Source organism: Podarcis melisellensis (assembly GCF_964234715.1).
Source record: "Podarcis melisellensis genome assembly, chromosome: 2".
Taxonomy (NCBI): domain Eukaryota; kingdom Metazoa; phylum Chordata; class Lepidosauria; order Squamata; family Lacertidae; genus Podarcis; species Podarcis melisellensis.
This window is the reverse complement of record NC_138529.1, coordinates 103,142,648-103,159,360: the sequence shown is the minus strand read 5'-3', so window position 1 is coordinate 103,159,360 and position 16,713 is coordinate 103,142,648. Positions and strand designations below refer to the sequence as shown.

The 16,713-nt window shown below is 50.1% G+C and overlaps 2 protein-coding genes across 3 annotated transcripts in view; both read left to right on the top strand.

Annotated features, from left to right (window-relative positions):
• The window catches only part of LOC309364983 (epidermal differentiation-specific protein-like), a 63,914-nt gene that overhangs the window by 35,795 nt on the left and 11,406 nt on the right, over positions 1–16,713 (top strand). The gene's annotated exons all lie outside the window — the stretch shown is intronic.
• On the top strand, positions 39–15,155 carry LOC309364861 (serine/threonine-protein kinase pim-3-like). Of its 2 annotated transcripts, none has more exons than XM_081902817.1 (6): positions 39–251; positions 5,345–5,445; positions 8,541–8,591; positions 8,714–9,080; positions 11,379–11,555; positions 14,005–15,155. In XM_081902817.1, the coding sequence occupies exons 1-6, from the start codon at positions 161–163 to the stop codon at positions 14,160–14,162; spliced, it is 945 nt and encodes a 314-aa protein (XP_081758943.1). In that variant the 5' UTR covers positions 39–160; the 3' UTR covers positions 14,163–15,155. The 2 variants fall into 2 exon arrangements, with proteins under 2 accessions (XP_081758943.1, XP_081758944.1); XM_081902818.1 differs by lacking the exon at positions 39–251 and adding an exon at positions 5,073–5,180 and having other exon boundaries at positions 14,005–15,125.

The following is a 16,713-nucleotide window of genomic DNA, read 5'->3' as shown; positions in this document are numbered from 1 at the left end:
AGGGGCGTGGCTTGGCCGCGGTGGGCGTGGCTCTCCGCCCGTCTCCAACTCCGAGAGGCTTCCCCGGGGATTCAGGTTGCGGCTCCGGTGTCGTCGGAGGTGCGCTTCTGCTGCAACTTCTTCGCAACTTTCTCCTGGCTTGGCCCGAGTCGCGGCCGCGATGTCCTCGGTGCAGGTGCTTTACCCTCCCAACGTGCACCGCTGCAGCATGCTCAGCTCGGCGGCGTTCCCCAAAGACGAGCCGGCGCAGGGTGAGTTGCTCCGCTGCCGCGGCGGAGGCGCAGTTCGGGGGAGACTGGGGCGGACGCGCGGGGGCTGCGAGGTCTGCAAGGACCCACCGCGGCTTGATAAGAGTCGGGGTCAGAGCGGATCCCTTGCAATGGGATCTCACTCGTCTTTGCCCTCTGGGGATCCTCACGCTGCCCATCGGGGGGCAACGGGCTTCCTGCTGCCCGGTGTCAAAACTTCTGAGAACCCACCAAAATAAAAAAAGGGGCTGCCTCTTAGCTGCACCACAAGCTTATAATATTGGCTTTGCATTATCGGTTTAATTCTCGCAGCCTCGTGCAAACTTAATTTGCTGAGAGTTTTCTACGAGAGGTTCCCTAACTCCTTGCGCTCCTCCGAATGAGCGACAGGGAGATCGAATGAATAGCCGTCCCGCGGAAGGTGACACCCCCTCTCTGATCGGAGGCTGCAGTGCGTGGCCGGGTCGTTGACCCGAGTCTGCGATCAGATTGCTTTTAGTCAGCGCTGGGGATCCGTAGAGCGACGACGCGTCCCTCTGCCAAATGCTTTAAAGCCGCTCGCAGGGCCCTGAAACTCCGCTTCTCCTCCGCTCCTTTCCCTTGATCCGCTTGCTAAGAATGCGAATTAACGATGGAAACCCAATCTTGGGCTGAAAGATCCCCGCATTGCAGGGGGTTGGGATTGATGACCCCGGTGGCCCCTTCCAGCTTCTATGATTCCGTCAATGAGTCGTACATTTGCAGAAGTTGGAGCGGTTATTTCCTCGGCTTGTAGGAGGGGGCGCGCGGCTCTTGAGAAACTCCGGGAGATTTCCATTCGGTTGCCTGCTGCCAAGTGCGACGAGGGGAGCAGCCGAGTAGCCGCTCAGTGCTGACCTCTGCAGGCTGGTTTTCTGCGTTCCTTTGCTACTGAGTTTAAATATTCATTTTTTTCCCCACCAACCTGTTGCTCACCGTTGGACTCGCAACTCCCACCGTCCACAAAACCCTTAGCTATACTGGTTAGGACTGGCAGTAGTTGAACAGCATCCAAAAGGCAACAGGTTCCCCACCCCTGGCAAACCAGTTCGGCGTGACACTCACTGGGTGACCAGTCACCGTTGCTCCGCCTAACCTACTTTTTACAGGACTGGTGTTGCTAAGAGGGCAAGATGGGGGCGAGGGAGTAAGCCATGCAAGGTGGCGTTTGAGCATCTCTGCAGGAAACGTGGGAGATAAATGTGTACACATATTAAACACCCATTGGTGTCCACTGAGTTGAATGGGGGGGAGGGGAGAGAGAAGAAACTTGTTTTCTGCACATGGCCTTGAAACCATCCCAGAGTGGACTCCTTTCTGTCACAACAGCTGTCAAAAAAAAAGAATAAACAGTCTGCTGGCTGGGTTGGGAGACATTGCTGACCAGAAAGAGTGTCACCCTTGAAAATAATTGACCTCTTCTCCTTTGCTGCTCTTTCAACGTATTTCACATAATGGCCTCCTTTATTGTTTACAACGACCCTGTAAGATAGGCCAGTAGTGTGAGTGAGTTCGTAGCAGAGGCAAGGTTTAAAGGAGGCCTTTCTCAGCTCTCTGCCTTTTCCATCACTCAGCTGCACATGCAATAACAGGGCCGGCCCAAGACACTTTGCTGCCTGAGGCAAGCGACACGGCACACCTCCACACACACACACAGAGAGAGAGAGAGAAGCTGGTCAAACTGGCAGCTTGGCACCTGTCCCAGGACAAGACCATCCCCTTCCCTGAGGCTTGCTTAGGGGGACACTCCCCCTACAAGACTTTCTGCTGCCTGAGGGAGTTACCTCACTCTGCCTAATGGTAGGGCCAGGCCTGTGTGACACCCCCAGCACCTGTACCTATAGTAAATGGGGTTCTCCTTTGTTTTATTGACACAGGGAGATGACTGAAAATCTGGGCTACCTTTAGCTTAACTGAGAGTGGGGTGGGGGAAAATACGTTGGCATGATCCTTTCCTCCTCTGCTCAATGACTGCTTGCCCATGAGGAAGAAACACACTAGTGTGTCATCGTATTTTGCATCCCTCTGGGGCATTCCCAGTGGTTTATTTTTGGATTGATGCTTTAGGACTTTGGCCTCGCAGCTTTATCCCACGTGGCTGTGCTTGTGTTGTCTCCCACAAAGGTACACAAGCAACAAAGGTGCCTGTTTCTCTGTCCAGCAGGCGGGAAACGGCATGTTTCCTGGGAATCTGGTGAGGCAAACTCCTGTCCCGTCAAGGCGCCCCCACCCATCACCAAACCCACAGACTAGCCCTCTCTCGGGGCTGAGCAAACATCGCCTCTGCCTCCTGCCTTGCTGCTGTGACGTGGGCAGTCCCGTATCAAAGCGTTTGTGGCTATTCCTCCCTGTCTCCAGGGACATTTCTGGGATTCCAAGGGAGCTTAGATAGATACGACAAGGCTGGAAGCTTATCATTTTGAAGCTCGCCTTTGCGGGAAAGTGAAACTTGCTCTGCTGCGATGGAAAAGGTGATGTAGTCATCTGGTGTGTCGCTGGATGATTTACACTGATTTGGGGGTATCTGCTCGGCTGCAACGTACTCCTCCTCGCTTTATTGAGTCAATGGGGTTGTTGTTGTTAGTCACTTCCGTAGCCGGCTCACGCCCTACTTGATAGAGGAAAGGATTTATGGCTGAGAATACGCAACGTGTGCTTGGATTGATCAGTCCCAAGTCCGTGCACTGGTGGCAGATATGCACTAAGGCTGATCCTATAATATTATTAAATGCAGCCTTTTGAAAGGAAGATGTGGCGTACGTCTGCTATGCAGTGATATATGCCATGCTAAATACAAACCCTGGGATTCTTTATTACAGCATTGGAGGCTGACCGCTGGTGATATGGTTTGGCTAACTTTTGACCTAGGCAGCCAAGAGTGTGTTACACGCCAGGGCATTTTCACTTCCATTTCCAGAATGCAAAAAGTGGTGTCATAGAAGGGGGTGCATTGGCTAGTGCCACGGGTTTGCAAAACAGCAGTTTTTGTCTTTGTTGACATATGTTCTGAATAGCTGAGCAGCTGGTCTGACTTTGTGGCAGGAAATACTTTTGGTCAGCTAAGGTAGTTGGGTCCAGACCTTGAGAGAGCACTGCTGTGCTCCTTATTAGGGAGAGCTGTGCAGAACAGGAAAGGTCCCATGAACTGCAACAAGACTGCAATACCCCTACGGCCGCCTTTCCCGGTCCTTGAGGTGTGAACTGATCCTGTGCTTATCATTTGAGGCTCTTCTTCATGCACCCCCTTTATGAGAGGTGTGGAGGGAGGCAACACGAGACTGGGCCTTTTCTGCAGTGGCCCCCCACTTATAGAATGCTCTCCCCTGGGAGGCTCACTGGACGCCTTCATTACAGGCAAAAACGTTTCTCTATAACCAGGCCTGGGGCTATCAATCCATTGTCTTTTAAACTGTGTGGGTGGGTGGGTTATTGATTTTGTTTACCACTATGGTATTTATAGGGACGAGGGTGGCGCTGTGATCTAAACCTCTAAACCACAGAGCCTCTTGGGCTTGCCGATCAGAAGGTCGGCGGTTCGAATCCCTGCGACAGGGTGAGCTCCTGTTGCTCGGTCCCAGCTCCTACCAACCTAGCAGTTTGAAAGCATGTCAAAGTGCAAGTAGATAAATAGGTACCACTCCAGTGGGAAGGTAAACGGCATTTCCGTGCGCTGCTCTGGTTTATCCAGAAGTGGCTTAGTCATGCTGGCCACATGACCCGGAAGCTGTACGCTGGCTCCCTAGGCCAGTAAAGCGAGATGAGCACCGCAACCCCAGAGTGGTTTGGGACTGGACCTAATGGTCAGGGGTCCCTTTACCTTTATGGTATTTATATTTGTGTTTTTATATTGTAAACTGTCTTGTGGTCCTCAAATGAACAGCAGTATAGCAATATAATAAACAAACTTGTACCACCATGGCAAGGAAGGGGGCGCCAGGAGAAACTCTGTGCCTTCTGTTGGACACTCAGGGTCTCTGGTCAAGCAAATCTAGTGGGGGGGGAGCAAATCTGGATTTTAAGACTGCAGGTATTTTTTTTTTTCAGTGGGTGGGTGGGACGCTGGAAGCAATAGGGGCACTCGCTATTTAATTAAAGAGGCGGAAGTCGAGCAGAGTGTCCCTCTCGCCCCGTGAATCAGTGGAGGCGGAGGGCGAGGAAAGGTTTTCCCCACCTCTTTCTCCTACTTCACAGCCGTTGCTGGTTGCAACTCAGCCCACACTTCGGAAAGACGAAAGAGGGCTGATTGAGCGATGGCTTTTGATGTCCAGGGCAGAAGATCTCCAAAAGTTACCAAGAGCTGGGCTCAGACAGCAAAAATGCGGGGTGGGGTCCGGGGTGCGCGTCGATGCGGAGCATTTGCTAGCGGACTTTGCAAGCGCCAACTTTAAAATAGGATATCGCACGTGGGTCAACAAGCGGCGGTGGCGAGGAGAAGCGTGAAGGGTCCTCGCGCGGCTCTCCTCGATTGGCTGCCGTTGCCTTTCCAATTCGTTTAAAGGACTCCTGCCTGCTGCGCACCCCGCCCCGTTTTGCTTGCTGTGCGCGCTTCTCCCTCGACGGTTTCAAAGCCTCGCCCTGTCGGCGGCCGAATAGAACTCCTCCTTTTACCCCCCCCACCCCACACACGCCTCTTCTGATTGGCTCGGCTTTTTCGCGGCTTCCTCCAGCTCGCCCCGCCATTGGCTAAGGTCGGCGTGGAGTTGGAACGTTCGTAAAAGCGAAGGAATTCCGAGGCGCACGCGGTGGGGGAGGGAGGAGCGGCCACACACATACACACGAGCACACGCGAGGCAATCTTGGCCGGAGAGTGACCGACTGACCAGGCCATGCTCTTGGCTCAAGGCCCCATTTGCCACCAGGGTCCCGAAGGGCCGCCGGCCGCCGATGCAGCCGAAGAGGAGCCTCGCTCCGCGGGTAACAACAAGGAGCACGTGGGGCGGTTTTTGTGAATGGAGCGAGCGGGGTTGTTGTTGTTTGCAAGCAAACCGCAGCCGGCGTGGGTGTCTGGCTGGCTGGGCGGGTCCCGGCACCACTCGGCCACGCTGATGCGCTGCTTTCCTTTTCACCAATCCCCGCAGGGAAGGCGACCTTGGAGACGCGCTACCGCTTGGGAGCGTTGATTGGCAGCGGCGGTTTCGGCACCGTCTACGCGGGGACCCGGCTCAGCGATTCTCTCCCGGTGAGTGACCGATCGGCGTCTTTTTTACTCTCTCTATATCAGTCGCACGTGCAAAGTACGTATTATGTACTTTATAGAGACACAAACACGCGTAAATGTACGTAATATCTACACATGCACGCGCAACTCAAATGGCCAGATGCAGTACAAGAAGTCAACCAGCGGCTTTTAGGAGAGATGGAAATAAATGGTATACAGTGGTACCTCGGGTTAAGTACTTAATTCGTTCTGGAGGTCAGTTCTTAACCTGAAACTGTTCTTAACCTGAAGCACCACTTTAGCTAAAGGGGCCGCTGCGCAGCCTCTGCGCAATTTCTGTTCTCATCCTGAAGCAAAGTTCTTAACCCAAGGTACTATTTCTGGGTTAGCGGAGTCTGTAACCTGAAGTGTCTGTAACCTGAAGCGTCTGTAACCCGAGGTACCACTGTGTTGGGGGACACACATAATCAACTGGTCACTTCTTTTACTTAAAGAACATCCCCAACGTTATTTAAAATAGATATAAAGCAAGAATAAAAACAACCTGAAACACAATAGTATGCATAAAAGAGCATTAAAAGTTCTTAACCTGAGGTACTATTTCTGGGTTAGCGGAGTCTGAAACCTGAAGCGTCTGTAACTCGAGGTACCACTGTATTAGGGTTGTGCGAGTCTGGGGGCTGGAGTGGAATTAATGATCCGTGCGAAAGAGAAGAAAGAGAAGCCAGCAGCGGACAAAAGGGGAGGGGGAGGCGTGACTCTTGCTCCAATTCGGGGCTGCACGCTGGCTTTGAATCCCAGGTTATCGGCTGGGTTTCCCTTTCTCCAACCTGTTCTGTCTCTCAGAGGGTGTGTTACTGTCCTGCCTGGACTCCTTGCTATGCTCTGTGCTGCTCGCTAAGCCTTTGGCTCCACTTCAGGCGCTTGGAGCACACAGTGGCTCATCAGTCCGGTTTCCTGGTAATAATTTTTAAGGAGGGAGAGAGAGAGAGAGAGAGCGCAAGCAACACTCATCCCGTGATGAGGAAGGCATCACTGCTGTTTAATATATGTGCAGAAGCCACGCAGGCCTATGCTGAGTTCCGAACTTGGAAATTAATGCAGCGGTAGTAGTTTAATAATATACAGCTGCAGCAAATAATGATGCACACCTGTTTATCTGTTATTGGCTCTGCTTGAGTTACAAAATAGATGCATGTTGCATTGGTTGTGTGTGACTTGCAGGTGTGTTAAGTCACTTCTGTCGGTGGGCAAAATCCTGGGTGTACTGAAGGGAGTGGTTGGGAAGGTGTGGAAATTCCCTGGTTCTGTATTTTTTTCAAGAACTTCTGGGGGGTGCAGAGTCAAAAGCATTAGGACTGGATACTGAGGCAAGGGGCGGTATGCTATTTTGAAGCCTGAATAAAATAAGCCCTGAGAAGAAAAATTGTGGTGGTTTTCTCTTTGGAAGGGAGTGTAGCTCCATTGTGGGGCTTTTAAAGGTATTCTTATTCCCAAAGGGACAGAATGGCTACTACACCAGTGTTTCCCAAATTTGGGTCTCTAGCTGTTTTAGGACTACAATTCCCATCAACCCTGACTATTGGTCCTGTTAGCTAGGGATGATGGAAGTTGTAGTCCGAAAGCAGCTGGACACCCAAGTCTGGGAAACATGGATCTACAATTTTAAGAGCTCTCAATCAAGTAAATTCAGGTGTTGTTAAGAAAAATAATTACAAAAACACCAACCCCCCCCTGCTGTACATTTGCAGCCATAAATAGAAAATCCACTATTTCCAACAAATAGTTCTCTCTATTCCTAAGGGGTGGGGGAGGGGCAGCATACTTTCCCAGCAAGGAGACATTAAGACCTTCTTTCTAACAGAGAGCATTGAAACAAGTAATGTGGTACACTCTTTCCTTCAGAATCTTACATTATAAGGGGCATTTCTCAAGCCTAAGATGACATGTGCTGAAATTGAAGCTGAAATTGAAATTAATGTAATCAATGCTCTCTCTGTAGAGCCTTTGGTAAGGCCTGGTAAAGAAATGCAACAACTCCATGAGAAAATACCACATTGTTCAATTTAGACATTTCAGTTTGTTGAAATTCTGGTTTGCATGCCGTTAATTGTGAGAAACTCCGCATTAGACAGGTACCAAGTAGGCCTTAATTGATAAACTTGCTTATATATAATCTTGAAGCTTCAGCAACCTGCCATGGGTTGGAATCCTTTCATAGCTTGTGGAAGATGACATTCCTTTGTGCAAAGAGTCCACTATATGGTTGCTGGATCTGGTCTCACTCCTGGGTTGCAGCAGGGCTGGCTTTAAGTTTGAATTGGGGTCCTGAGTGAAGCGCCCCCTGGTGGCAGCACGGCCGGCAGCTGGGTCTGGCCGCCATATAAATCATTCCTCTCTAGGGTATCGTGAGGAAATGGCAGCTGGGCTTGGCTGCCTAGTGCTGCTTGGAGGACCGAATTGGAAATAAAGAAATACAGTGGTACCTCAGGTAACATACGCTTCAGGTTACAGACTCCGCTAACCCAGAAATAGTGCTTCAGGTTAACTTTGCTTCAGGATGAGAACAGAAATTGTGCTCCAGCGGCGCGGCAGCAGCAGGAGGCTCCATTAGCTAAAGTGGTGCTTCAGGTTAAGAACAGTTTCAGGTTAAGAACGGACCTCCGGAACAAATTAAGTAATTAACCCGAGGTACCACTGTAAACAAATCAGAAGGGAGCCCAAGGCAGGTGTTGGTGGCGAACCCCTGGCAGTTGCCCAAGAATGCCTAATAATAATAATAATAAATTATTTATACCCTGCCCTTCCCAGTTCAGAAAACCGGGCTCAGGGCAGCTAATAACAAGTTTAAAACACTCAATTGATGCAACAAAAGGAACATAAAATACAGTATAAAACGTGAATAACAATAAATTCAGAATTCAAAAATCAATTTAGGGGGGAAATCTTAGCACTTCCTCTAGGCTTGCAGCCTGACCCGAGACAGGTCACAACAGCCATGCTTATCTCTGTGCATTGTGACATGGGGTTCGTGCTAAAGGTGGATGCAAAATGGTGCTGGGAATTCTGTAGTAGGCTTCGCTTCCTAACAGCATTCTCCTTCCCTCCTTTTGCAGGTGGCCATCAAGTATGTTGCCAAAGACAGAGTCTTGCAATTCCAACACATGGTGAGTTGCTGCTCTTCTGCGCCGTTTCTCTTCCCGTTGAGGCCGCCTGACTCGTTGAGCGACGGTGCCAGAGGTTGCTCTCATGCCTGTCTCCCTTTCTCTCTCTTTCCTTCCTTCTCCAGAACGGCACCCTGGTCCCGCTGGAAGTCGTGCTGCTGAAGAAGGTGTCTTCCTCGGGCTGCCGAGGCGTCATCCGCCTCCTGGATTGGTTTGAGCAGCCTGACGCGTACTTCATCGTGATGGAGCGCCCCCTAGTCTCCCAGGACCTGTTTGACGTCATCACTGACAGGGGCCCACTCCCTGAAAGCCTGGCTGCTGGCTACTTCCGGCAAGTGGTGGAGGCCGTGCGCCACTGCCACCTCTGCGGTGTTTTGCACCGAGACATCAAGGACGAGAACATTCTGGTCGACCTCCTGCAAGGAGACCTAAAGCTCATAGACTTTGGCTCGGGGGCACTGCTTCGCGATGCTCCCTATACAGATTTTGATGGTGAGTGTGTGTGCGAGAGAGAGAGAGAGAGAGAGAGAGAGAATGCCAGAGACCACCACTCGGCGACAGGGCACACACGCTTTGCTTGCAAAACGGTCCTGGGTTCAAGTTCCGACATCTCCAGGGAGGGCCGAAAGATTTGACAGCAACTACACTGTTGTCGGTATCAGCAAGCTGTTGCCAACCTTTGGGCTTGTGGTTTTTTTATTTTTATTCCCCCCCCCCCAAGAACACCATCACCAACCAACAAAAACATCAAATCTTATTACATATTACATATATCCTACTTTATGCTCCATAGAGCCGTTGACTTCCGTCCTTCCCTTCCACAAGTTTTCTTATTCCAATCTATAATTCAGTTTCACTGGTTAAAAATTACACCGTGACATAAGATTTAATTCAATCCTGCCAACGTTTTCATATTTCTACAGTTCTCACTTATATAAACCATAAATTTACTCCATTCTTTTTGGTACTTCGTCTCCTCCTGATTGCGAATTCTGTGTGTCAATTTTGCCATTTCAGCGTATTCGACCAGCTTTATCTGCCATTCCCTTACAGTCGGAATCTCCTGTAACTTCCACTTTGGGGCTTGTGATTCAAAACATCTGGTGGGCACCAGGTTGACGGCTGCATGGGACTCAGTGGTCCCAGTGCCAAAGGTGACAGGTTTTTTGTTTTGCAGAGAAGCACCCAGGAAGGGAACAAGCTAGGAACACAAATCAATGTTGGTGGGCAGGGAGGTCAACCTCAGCCAATTTTTTTGCAGACTTTGGCCTAAATCTGAACCATAGTTCAGACCTCTGGCAACAGCTGTTTGTCTTTTCCTCCTAGCAGCCTTCTAGGAAGGAGAATGAGGTGAGGGGATGTCAGAAAGAGAGAAGGGAGAGAGAAATGGGGTGGCAGGAAGCGAAGGAAGAGCAGAACGGGATAGTCCTGCGCACTGCTGGCTTCGCCTGTCTCACAGACAAGAGTGCGGCCCTGAGGAATATGGCCGTTGGTGGGATCAAATATTTCCTCCCCACCCCAGTGTCAGAGGAACTGTCTGAAAATGGGCTGCAGTCTCCCTATGAGAAGTACAGGAAGTTGTTATGGGGAGGTTTGAGCAATTCAGTGTCTCCCCGCGTCCGGTTTCCACATAGCAAAGCACATTATAGGCCATTGCCCATGTAAAATCAGAGGCTTTGGGTTGTGCCTTTTGTATTGGACCAAACTGGGTATAGATCTGGGAGTTCTCTTCTGAGCATGTGTAAAGTATGCTAAAGGCCTAAACAGCGTGCTCTGTTCATAGGTTGACCAGCCTTTTTCTTGCTCTCTGATGCCATTGTTGCACCTTTTGGATAAACACAGGTTGCAAAATAAAGTCTTGCGGCAGCTTAATTTTTGGCCTGAAGGTGTACACTCTTATTGCTGTCACATGATGAGTTAGTCCTTAATTCAGTGTAGCCATCCTGGTTTACACTTTTCTCTCCCCCCCCCCCAGTGTTTACACGGAGAAGAAATTCCAGTTGGTCAGTGGTAATTGTTAGCTGGTCTGTTTGTATGCGCAGTAGCTCCCGATTGCCTCATCTATATTGGTGTTCTCTTGTGTGTGCGCACCCTAAGGTCATTGGCCTAGATGCCACTGGCCTGTAAACCTGATTTCACGTTGCAATACCTCAAACTGCAGGTAAAGGTTCGTACGATGGAATGTTGTTCCACACAAATCAGTTCTCTCTCGGGGCATTCGTTCATTTATAGAGGATCATTTATAATCTGGAGGGTGTTTCCAACTCTGAGTGGATCTGCTGAAATAAATGAGTCCCTGTCTGTTAATTTCAGTGGGTTTTTATTCTGAGACACGACCCGCAATTTCACTTATCCCCTCGAAAAGCCCTCTCTTCCCATATCAAATTCTGCTTGTGTCTTGCATTTTACATGGCAAACATTTCTTCTTATTAGTGCTTTGTAAGCATAAAAATGCTTTTAAGTAAATAAAACTGCAGATAAAACGCCCCATTTTACAGATGGGGGGACTGAGGTTGGAGTAGCAGTACGCCAGTGCCAATTAATCGTGGAAGTCTCGTATATGGGGGAACCTGCTGCCCTAGGCTTCTTTGGGAAGAAATTGTGGGATACATATTTAATAAATAACACAAACATTTCATATCTGGTTCTTTGAATTTAGGCAATGGTGGTGGTCCTGCTCAACGTGGGTGAGGAAGGGGCAACCTGGGGGGGGGGATTTTGTAACTCTGTTTCTAGTTCCTTTGGCGCCTCTCTGGGTATGTTTTCACCGGCTCCTTTCCATTCTTACAGGCACCCGGGTATACAGCCCTCCTGAGTGGATAAAATACCACCGGTACCATGGCGTGTCTGCCACTGTGTGGTCCTTGGGCGTGCTGCTCTATGACATGGTGTGTGGGGACATCCCTTTCGAGCGCGACGAAGACATCCTCCTTGGGAAACTCCACTACCACTGCAGGGTATCCTCAGGTACAGACACTAGCCTAGACCCAGGCCAGTGGATATTTGCAAGGGTGCAAGAAGAGGTTGTATCTCAGTTTACCTTGAGATAGATGTTAGTCAACAGAATGCCAAAGTTAATTAGCCGATCTTTAGCAGGGGTCAGCAAACTGCGGCCCACCGGGTTCGTAAATACGGCCCGTGGACCCTGCTGCTCGCTCGGTCAGTCCCTGTGCTGCAGCTGACATCCGTGACACTGGCACGGCTTTGGATTGGCTGTAGGAAGCTCCTGCAGCCAATCGAAAGCCGTGGATGCCTCTGGGCGACGCCCCTTCCTTCCCACTTGGCCGTGTGTGGCCAAGAGCTGAGCGGGAGGAAGCGGTGACACCAGGGAGGTTGCCTCCACCACCCAGGCCAGCGGCCTGGGCTCTGGACCCCTGGCTGAGGCAGAGGATGATGACGCTGCCAAACATGTGGGGGAGGTCCTTTCAGGAGAGGGTGGGTCCGGCCCCCCACAAGGTCTGAGGGACAGTGGACCAGCCCCCTCCTGCAAAAGTTTGCTGACCCCTGATCTTTAGGACAAGTTTTTTTTCCCCCAGTCAAGATGCTTGTTTTTGTTAGACCAGCAATTTCACCCCTGGGTTGCTTAAGAATTCTTAATGTATGCTTCTTGAATTTGGCAACTCCTTTGTACTTAATTTGTCGCCGAGCCCTGGAGTGCCACAGTGGTTTGGACTATGGAGCGTTGGTAGGCTCATGTGACAGGATACTGCCCTTGGGGGTGGATTGGCCTACCTCGTAAAAGCTGATTGAAGTCTGCTCCATCTGCATAGCACTTCCTGCTTCGTTCGGTTGAAATGAGCGTTGTTGAATTGAATAGACTGTGCTCTACTGTAAATAATATCCTGAATACCCTTGGGGAAAGTAATAATCTTCCGACTCCTATTCTTATCTCTTAAAATAGGACTAATTGTCAGGCATTTTGGGATAAGTTCTTAATGAGGTGCAAGGCACGAAGTGCTTTGCAAGATAGGGATAACATAACTCAAGTCGGCAGATCATGAGGCTGTTAATCTCAGAGTCATGGGTTTGGGCCCCACTACAACTCCCATCATCCCTAGCTAGCGCAACCCAGTGGTCAGGGATGATAGGAATTGTAGTCCAAAACTGCTGGAGACCCAAGTATGGGGAACACTGGACTTAGATGAGCCTCGTGGGCCATTCCAACCCTGCAATTCTTTTAGTTTTTAGGGGTTTTTGAATGTTTTATCTAGTTTTGTGGAAGTTTTATGTAGGTTTTATATAGTTTTCAGTTTCATTGTTCTGCATGGGAAAATGACAATAAAGATATCGGATATCGGATATTCAATGATATGAGGAAGGGCTATAGCTCACTGGCAGAAGGCCCCAGGTTAAATCTCTCCAGGTAGGGTTTTGTGGGAAAGGATCCTTCCTGAAGTTCTGGAAAGCTGCTTGCAGCCAGAGTTAGGCCACGGGCAGTGTTAGAAACTCAGGTATCTAAGCTTAGGCACCAAATGGCTCCTTAAACCAAGGATAACAAAGCAGAATGTCTGGCTGCCATTTTTGGGCATGATGGCTCTAAAGTCTTATATTTCAAAGGATGGGAGTGACTGTGATTGATTATCACTTAAACATCTAGCTAGTTCAGATGACAACCTTGAGCTATAGGTTAAGAACTTGGCCTATTCCTACCTCTTTTTCTTAATGGTGACATGGACCATTCATAACATAAGAACATTCTTCACAGCTGTGTGAGGAGGGCAGTGGGATGGGTTAATTGAAGATGAGCTACAGCAATCAGCTATAACGTTGTTCGCTGCCCCTGCACAGGGAAAGCATTTTGGTTCCTGAAATTCATTCCAATTGTGCCGATAAAATATAACGGACAGAATTCTACAGGATGTGTTATTAGTGTGTGGAAACAGTCGAGATCCAAGGATCCCCTGGCTTGCACCTCCAGATGGTGGAGATGTCAGGCGCCGTCCTGAGGCCAAGGCACCTTTACTTGGTCTCAAATGGTTGGTAGTCAGGTGCAAAATGCGCCTGTCTAATTTCGAACACTGGCCCATGGGTTCAAAAACTGGTCCATGAGCTTCATTCAGGTGATTTGCAGCGCGACCACATCCAATGTTCATATTTTCTCAAAGTATGTATTGCTGCTTTTGTTTCTTACATTGTGTTTGATGCTGTTCCAATACGGTACTACAATATCTAAGAAACAAAAAAGGAATAAAAACGCAAAGCACATCACAACTACTACAGCAGGCAGAAAAACCATCAAATGGTGTGCCAAGACCCTCAGCAGTTTCCAAGTGGTCCCTGATGGTGGAGGAAACAGGTTAGGAACCCCTGGTGTAGGGAGAGTTGAGCTTTCCGGAGCAGTGCCTTGACTCCGTGCAACTTCCTGTGTGTTCCTATTGGGCAGTGTAATAACCATGGTTCTTTCCTCCTTTGACAGACTGCCGTCACCTGATTGAGTGGTGCCTCTCGCTGGCCCCAGAGAACCGGCCTTCCCTGGAGCAGATCTTGGCCCATCCATGGCTCCTTGCCTTCTTGGAGCAAGGCGGACGCAAAGCCCAGCAGCCCACAGTCCCCAAAGCCGGCACGAGCCTGTGACTCTGGTGGCCTCCGGACAGCAGTACTGGGGCGGGCCATCGCAGAAAGGATGGACGTATCTCGGTTTCTCCTGCGACGACAGGCTGACATACTCGTTATTCCTGCTGATAGCTGAGTTCCTGCCCCTGGGTGGACGACCTATGAAATCCCAGGTCTGTGGCAGGGACGCTGCCCACCCCGACTAGACAGGGGGTCTGGCGTGCAGCCCCTGACCCCAAGACAAAAGAGACCAATGAGCTCTGCTCTGTTTACACAAGGACTGTCCCCCTTCACCAGTGAGGGCTGCAGAAGACTGACAGCGAGTGAACAGTGTTTGAAGCCATCCGTGCTGGCTTCCTCTTGTTACGCCTTTCAGTATTGGGAGTTTGGTGGACCTCTGGACCGACCTTCATGCGCCAGGACTGGATTGGCGTTTTGATGTCACGCCGGGTACGGGGGTGGGGTTGTTTCTTCTGGTGGCCAGCTGCTTATTTATTTGGCGTGACGTTCCTTTGGTGGGGAGCCCCGGGTTCTTCCTCCTCCTCCTCCTCCTGTTGTTTTTTTGCTAAGCCATCATCTACCTGCTGTGGTTTTTTGGGCGTAGAAACATTTTCTCCGGCCCAGCCGGGAAGTGACGTGGTTATTATGAACAGCCCCCTGCTTCCATTCCTGTCCAGCCATTCCAAGTCTGAATCCAGTTTCCTCAAGTGCCTTGACTTGATGGGTGTGTGTGTGTGTGTGTGTGTGTTTTACCCCCTCTTCCTTTCACTTGGGGGAAGTTAAAGGGGTGGCGGGGGGAAAGCGGGCCCCACTTAACCTCATCAATAAGTGAAAACGAGAGAAAAAAATAAATCCATGAGTTGCTGGGTTTCTTTGTCGGAGTTGATCGAAACCCCTGGTGTCAGGACTGTCCCCTACAAATGAGGACCTGTAGTTGTGTTTGCCGCTTCAAAATTGAAAGGAACTTCGGAAAGCACTGGCGCTAGGTATTTTGGCCCTGCTAGCCAACCAACCACTGACGCTCACAGTGGAAGAGGGGTTAGCCAACTTGGTGCCCACCAGATTTGGAAGTTGCTGTTAAGGCTCCCAACTCCCATGAGCCCCAACTTGCATGACTGATGGTTGGTGGGATAACGGTGGGAACTGCTAGTCTGGTGGGTACCAAGTTGGCTATTCCTGCTGTCTACTTTTCTCACCAGTTCCCATCTGTCAGCTCCTCCTTCCGGGCGATCTTGAAGTTTGGTCTTCTGCTTGTAGCTGCGGCAGAGTGTTGTTTTCTCCGCCCCCCCACTGCCCCCCAGTGGCTCTGATCCCAGTCCACCCAAGTGGTAGCCTGTAAACGTGAGGTCTTTATTAGCAGAGGAGCAGGCCCGATGGCGCCACAGATATTTTTCTGAAGCTGAACAAATCCTCATTCAGCCACAGGTTGAGTGTCTCCCCACCTTCGTTTGTGTGTCTGCGTGCTTTGGAATCTGAGAGAACAACAGGAGCCTATAGCATTGACTCTGAATCTTGGAGGTATGTTTCCCTTGGGGGCACCTGAAATAATTAGGCCAATGCCGCCTTGTCTTTGTAATGGGAGGTTGTTCTTCGAAAAAGTGCTGGCAGGGGCTTGGTCAGCTCCTTGCATTGGCCCCAGAGAGGATCTGGGATATGTATTTTTAAGGATAGCTAGTTGGGCCCAACCTCTGGCAATTCAAGCCTGAGTGGCGGATCAACGCCCTTCTCTTAGCCCCAAGTCTCCTCCGATCACTGTAGAATTTATTTATGCCAAATCACATGAGGAGAGGAAAATATTAGCGCCAGGGGCCACTAAATCTGACAATGGCGAATTGACTTAGGCCAAATTCACGCTGTGCATTTCAAGCACCGTGTTATACTTTTAAACATTCATGGCTTTTTCCAGAGAATCCTGTCAGCTGCAGGTTAAGGGGGCTGAGAGTCGTTAGGAGACCACCCTCCCATTCCCCCACAGTTCCCCGAGTTTCCTATGAAGAGGGATTTAATCGCTGTGAAGGGACTAGTGGTTTCTTAACAACTCTCGGCACCCCTTCAACTGCTGCTCCCATAATTCTTTCAGGGGGAAGCCATGGTTGTATCATAGTGCTTTAAACACACGGTGCAAAGTGGATGCTCATCCACTTATGTCCTCGTTAGCCAGGTATCCACATATCATGGCCAGCCTTAAGAAGCAAACCTATTGCGTGCTGGTCACAAACCTGCCCCTCCGCAGTATGAAAGGGACAAGGGTCTTGCATGATGCCACGCCGTGTTCAAGATCCAGGGGTAGCTTCTTTTTCCCAGTTCTTACATTGGAAAGGAGAGCGAGAGCTCAACCCACTATCCTGAAGACCTTTGGGAAGCAGTGAAGAAACTTTTTGCAGGTGTTTCCAGGGCTCAGTGTGGAACGAGACTATTCTCCCTCTCACACACACACACTAAGAACGATGCTTCCCTTGCCATACTCAAGCATACATCCCTCAGGGGCGAGCCAGCAGCTGCCTGTGTAGATCTCTGTGGCCACACCAGCGCGAGACCCCTGGTGAGTTGAGCCAGCCTTGCAACGGTTTCT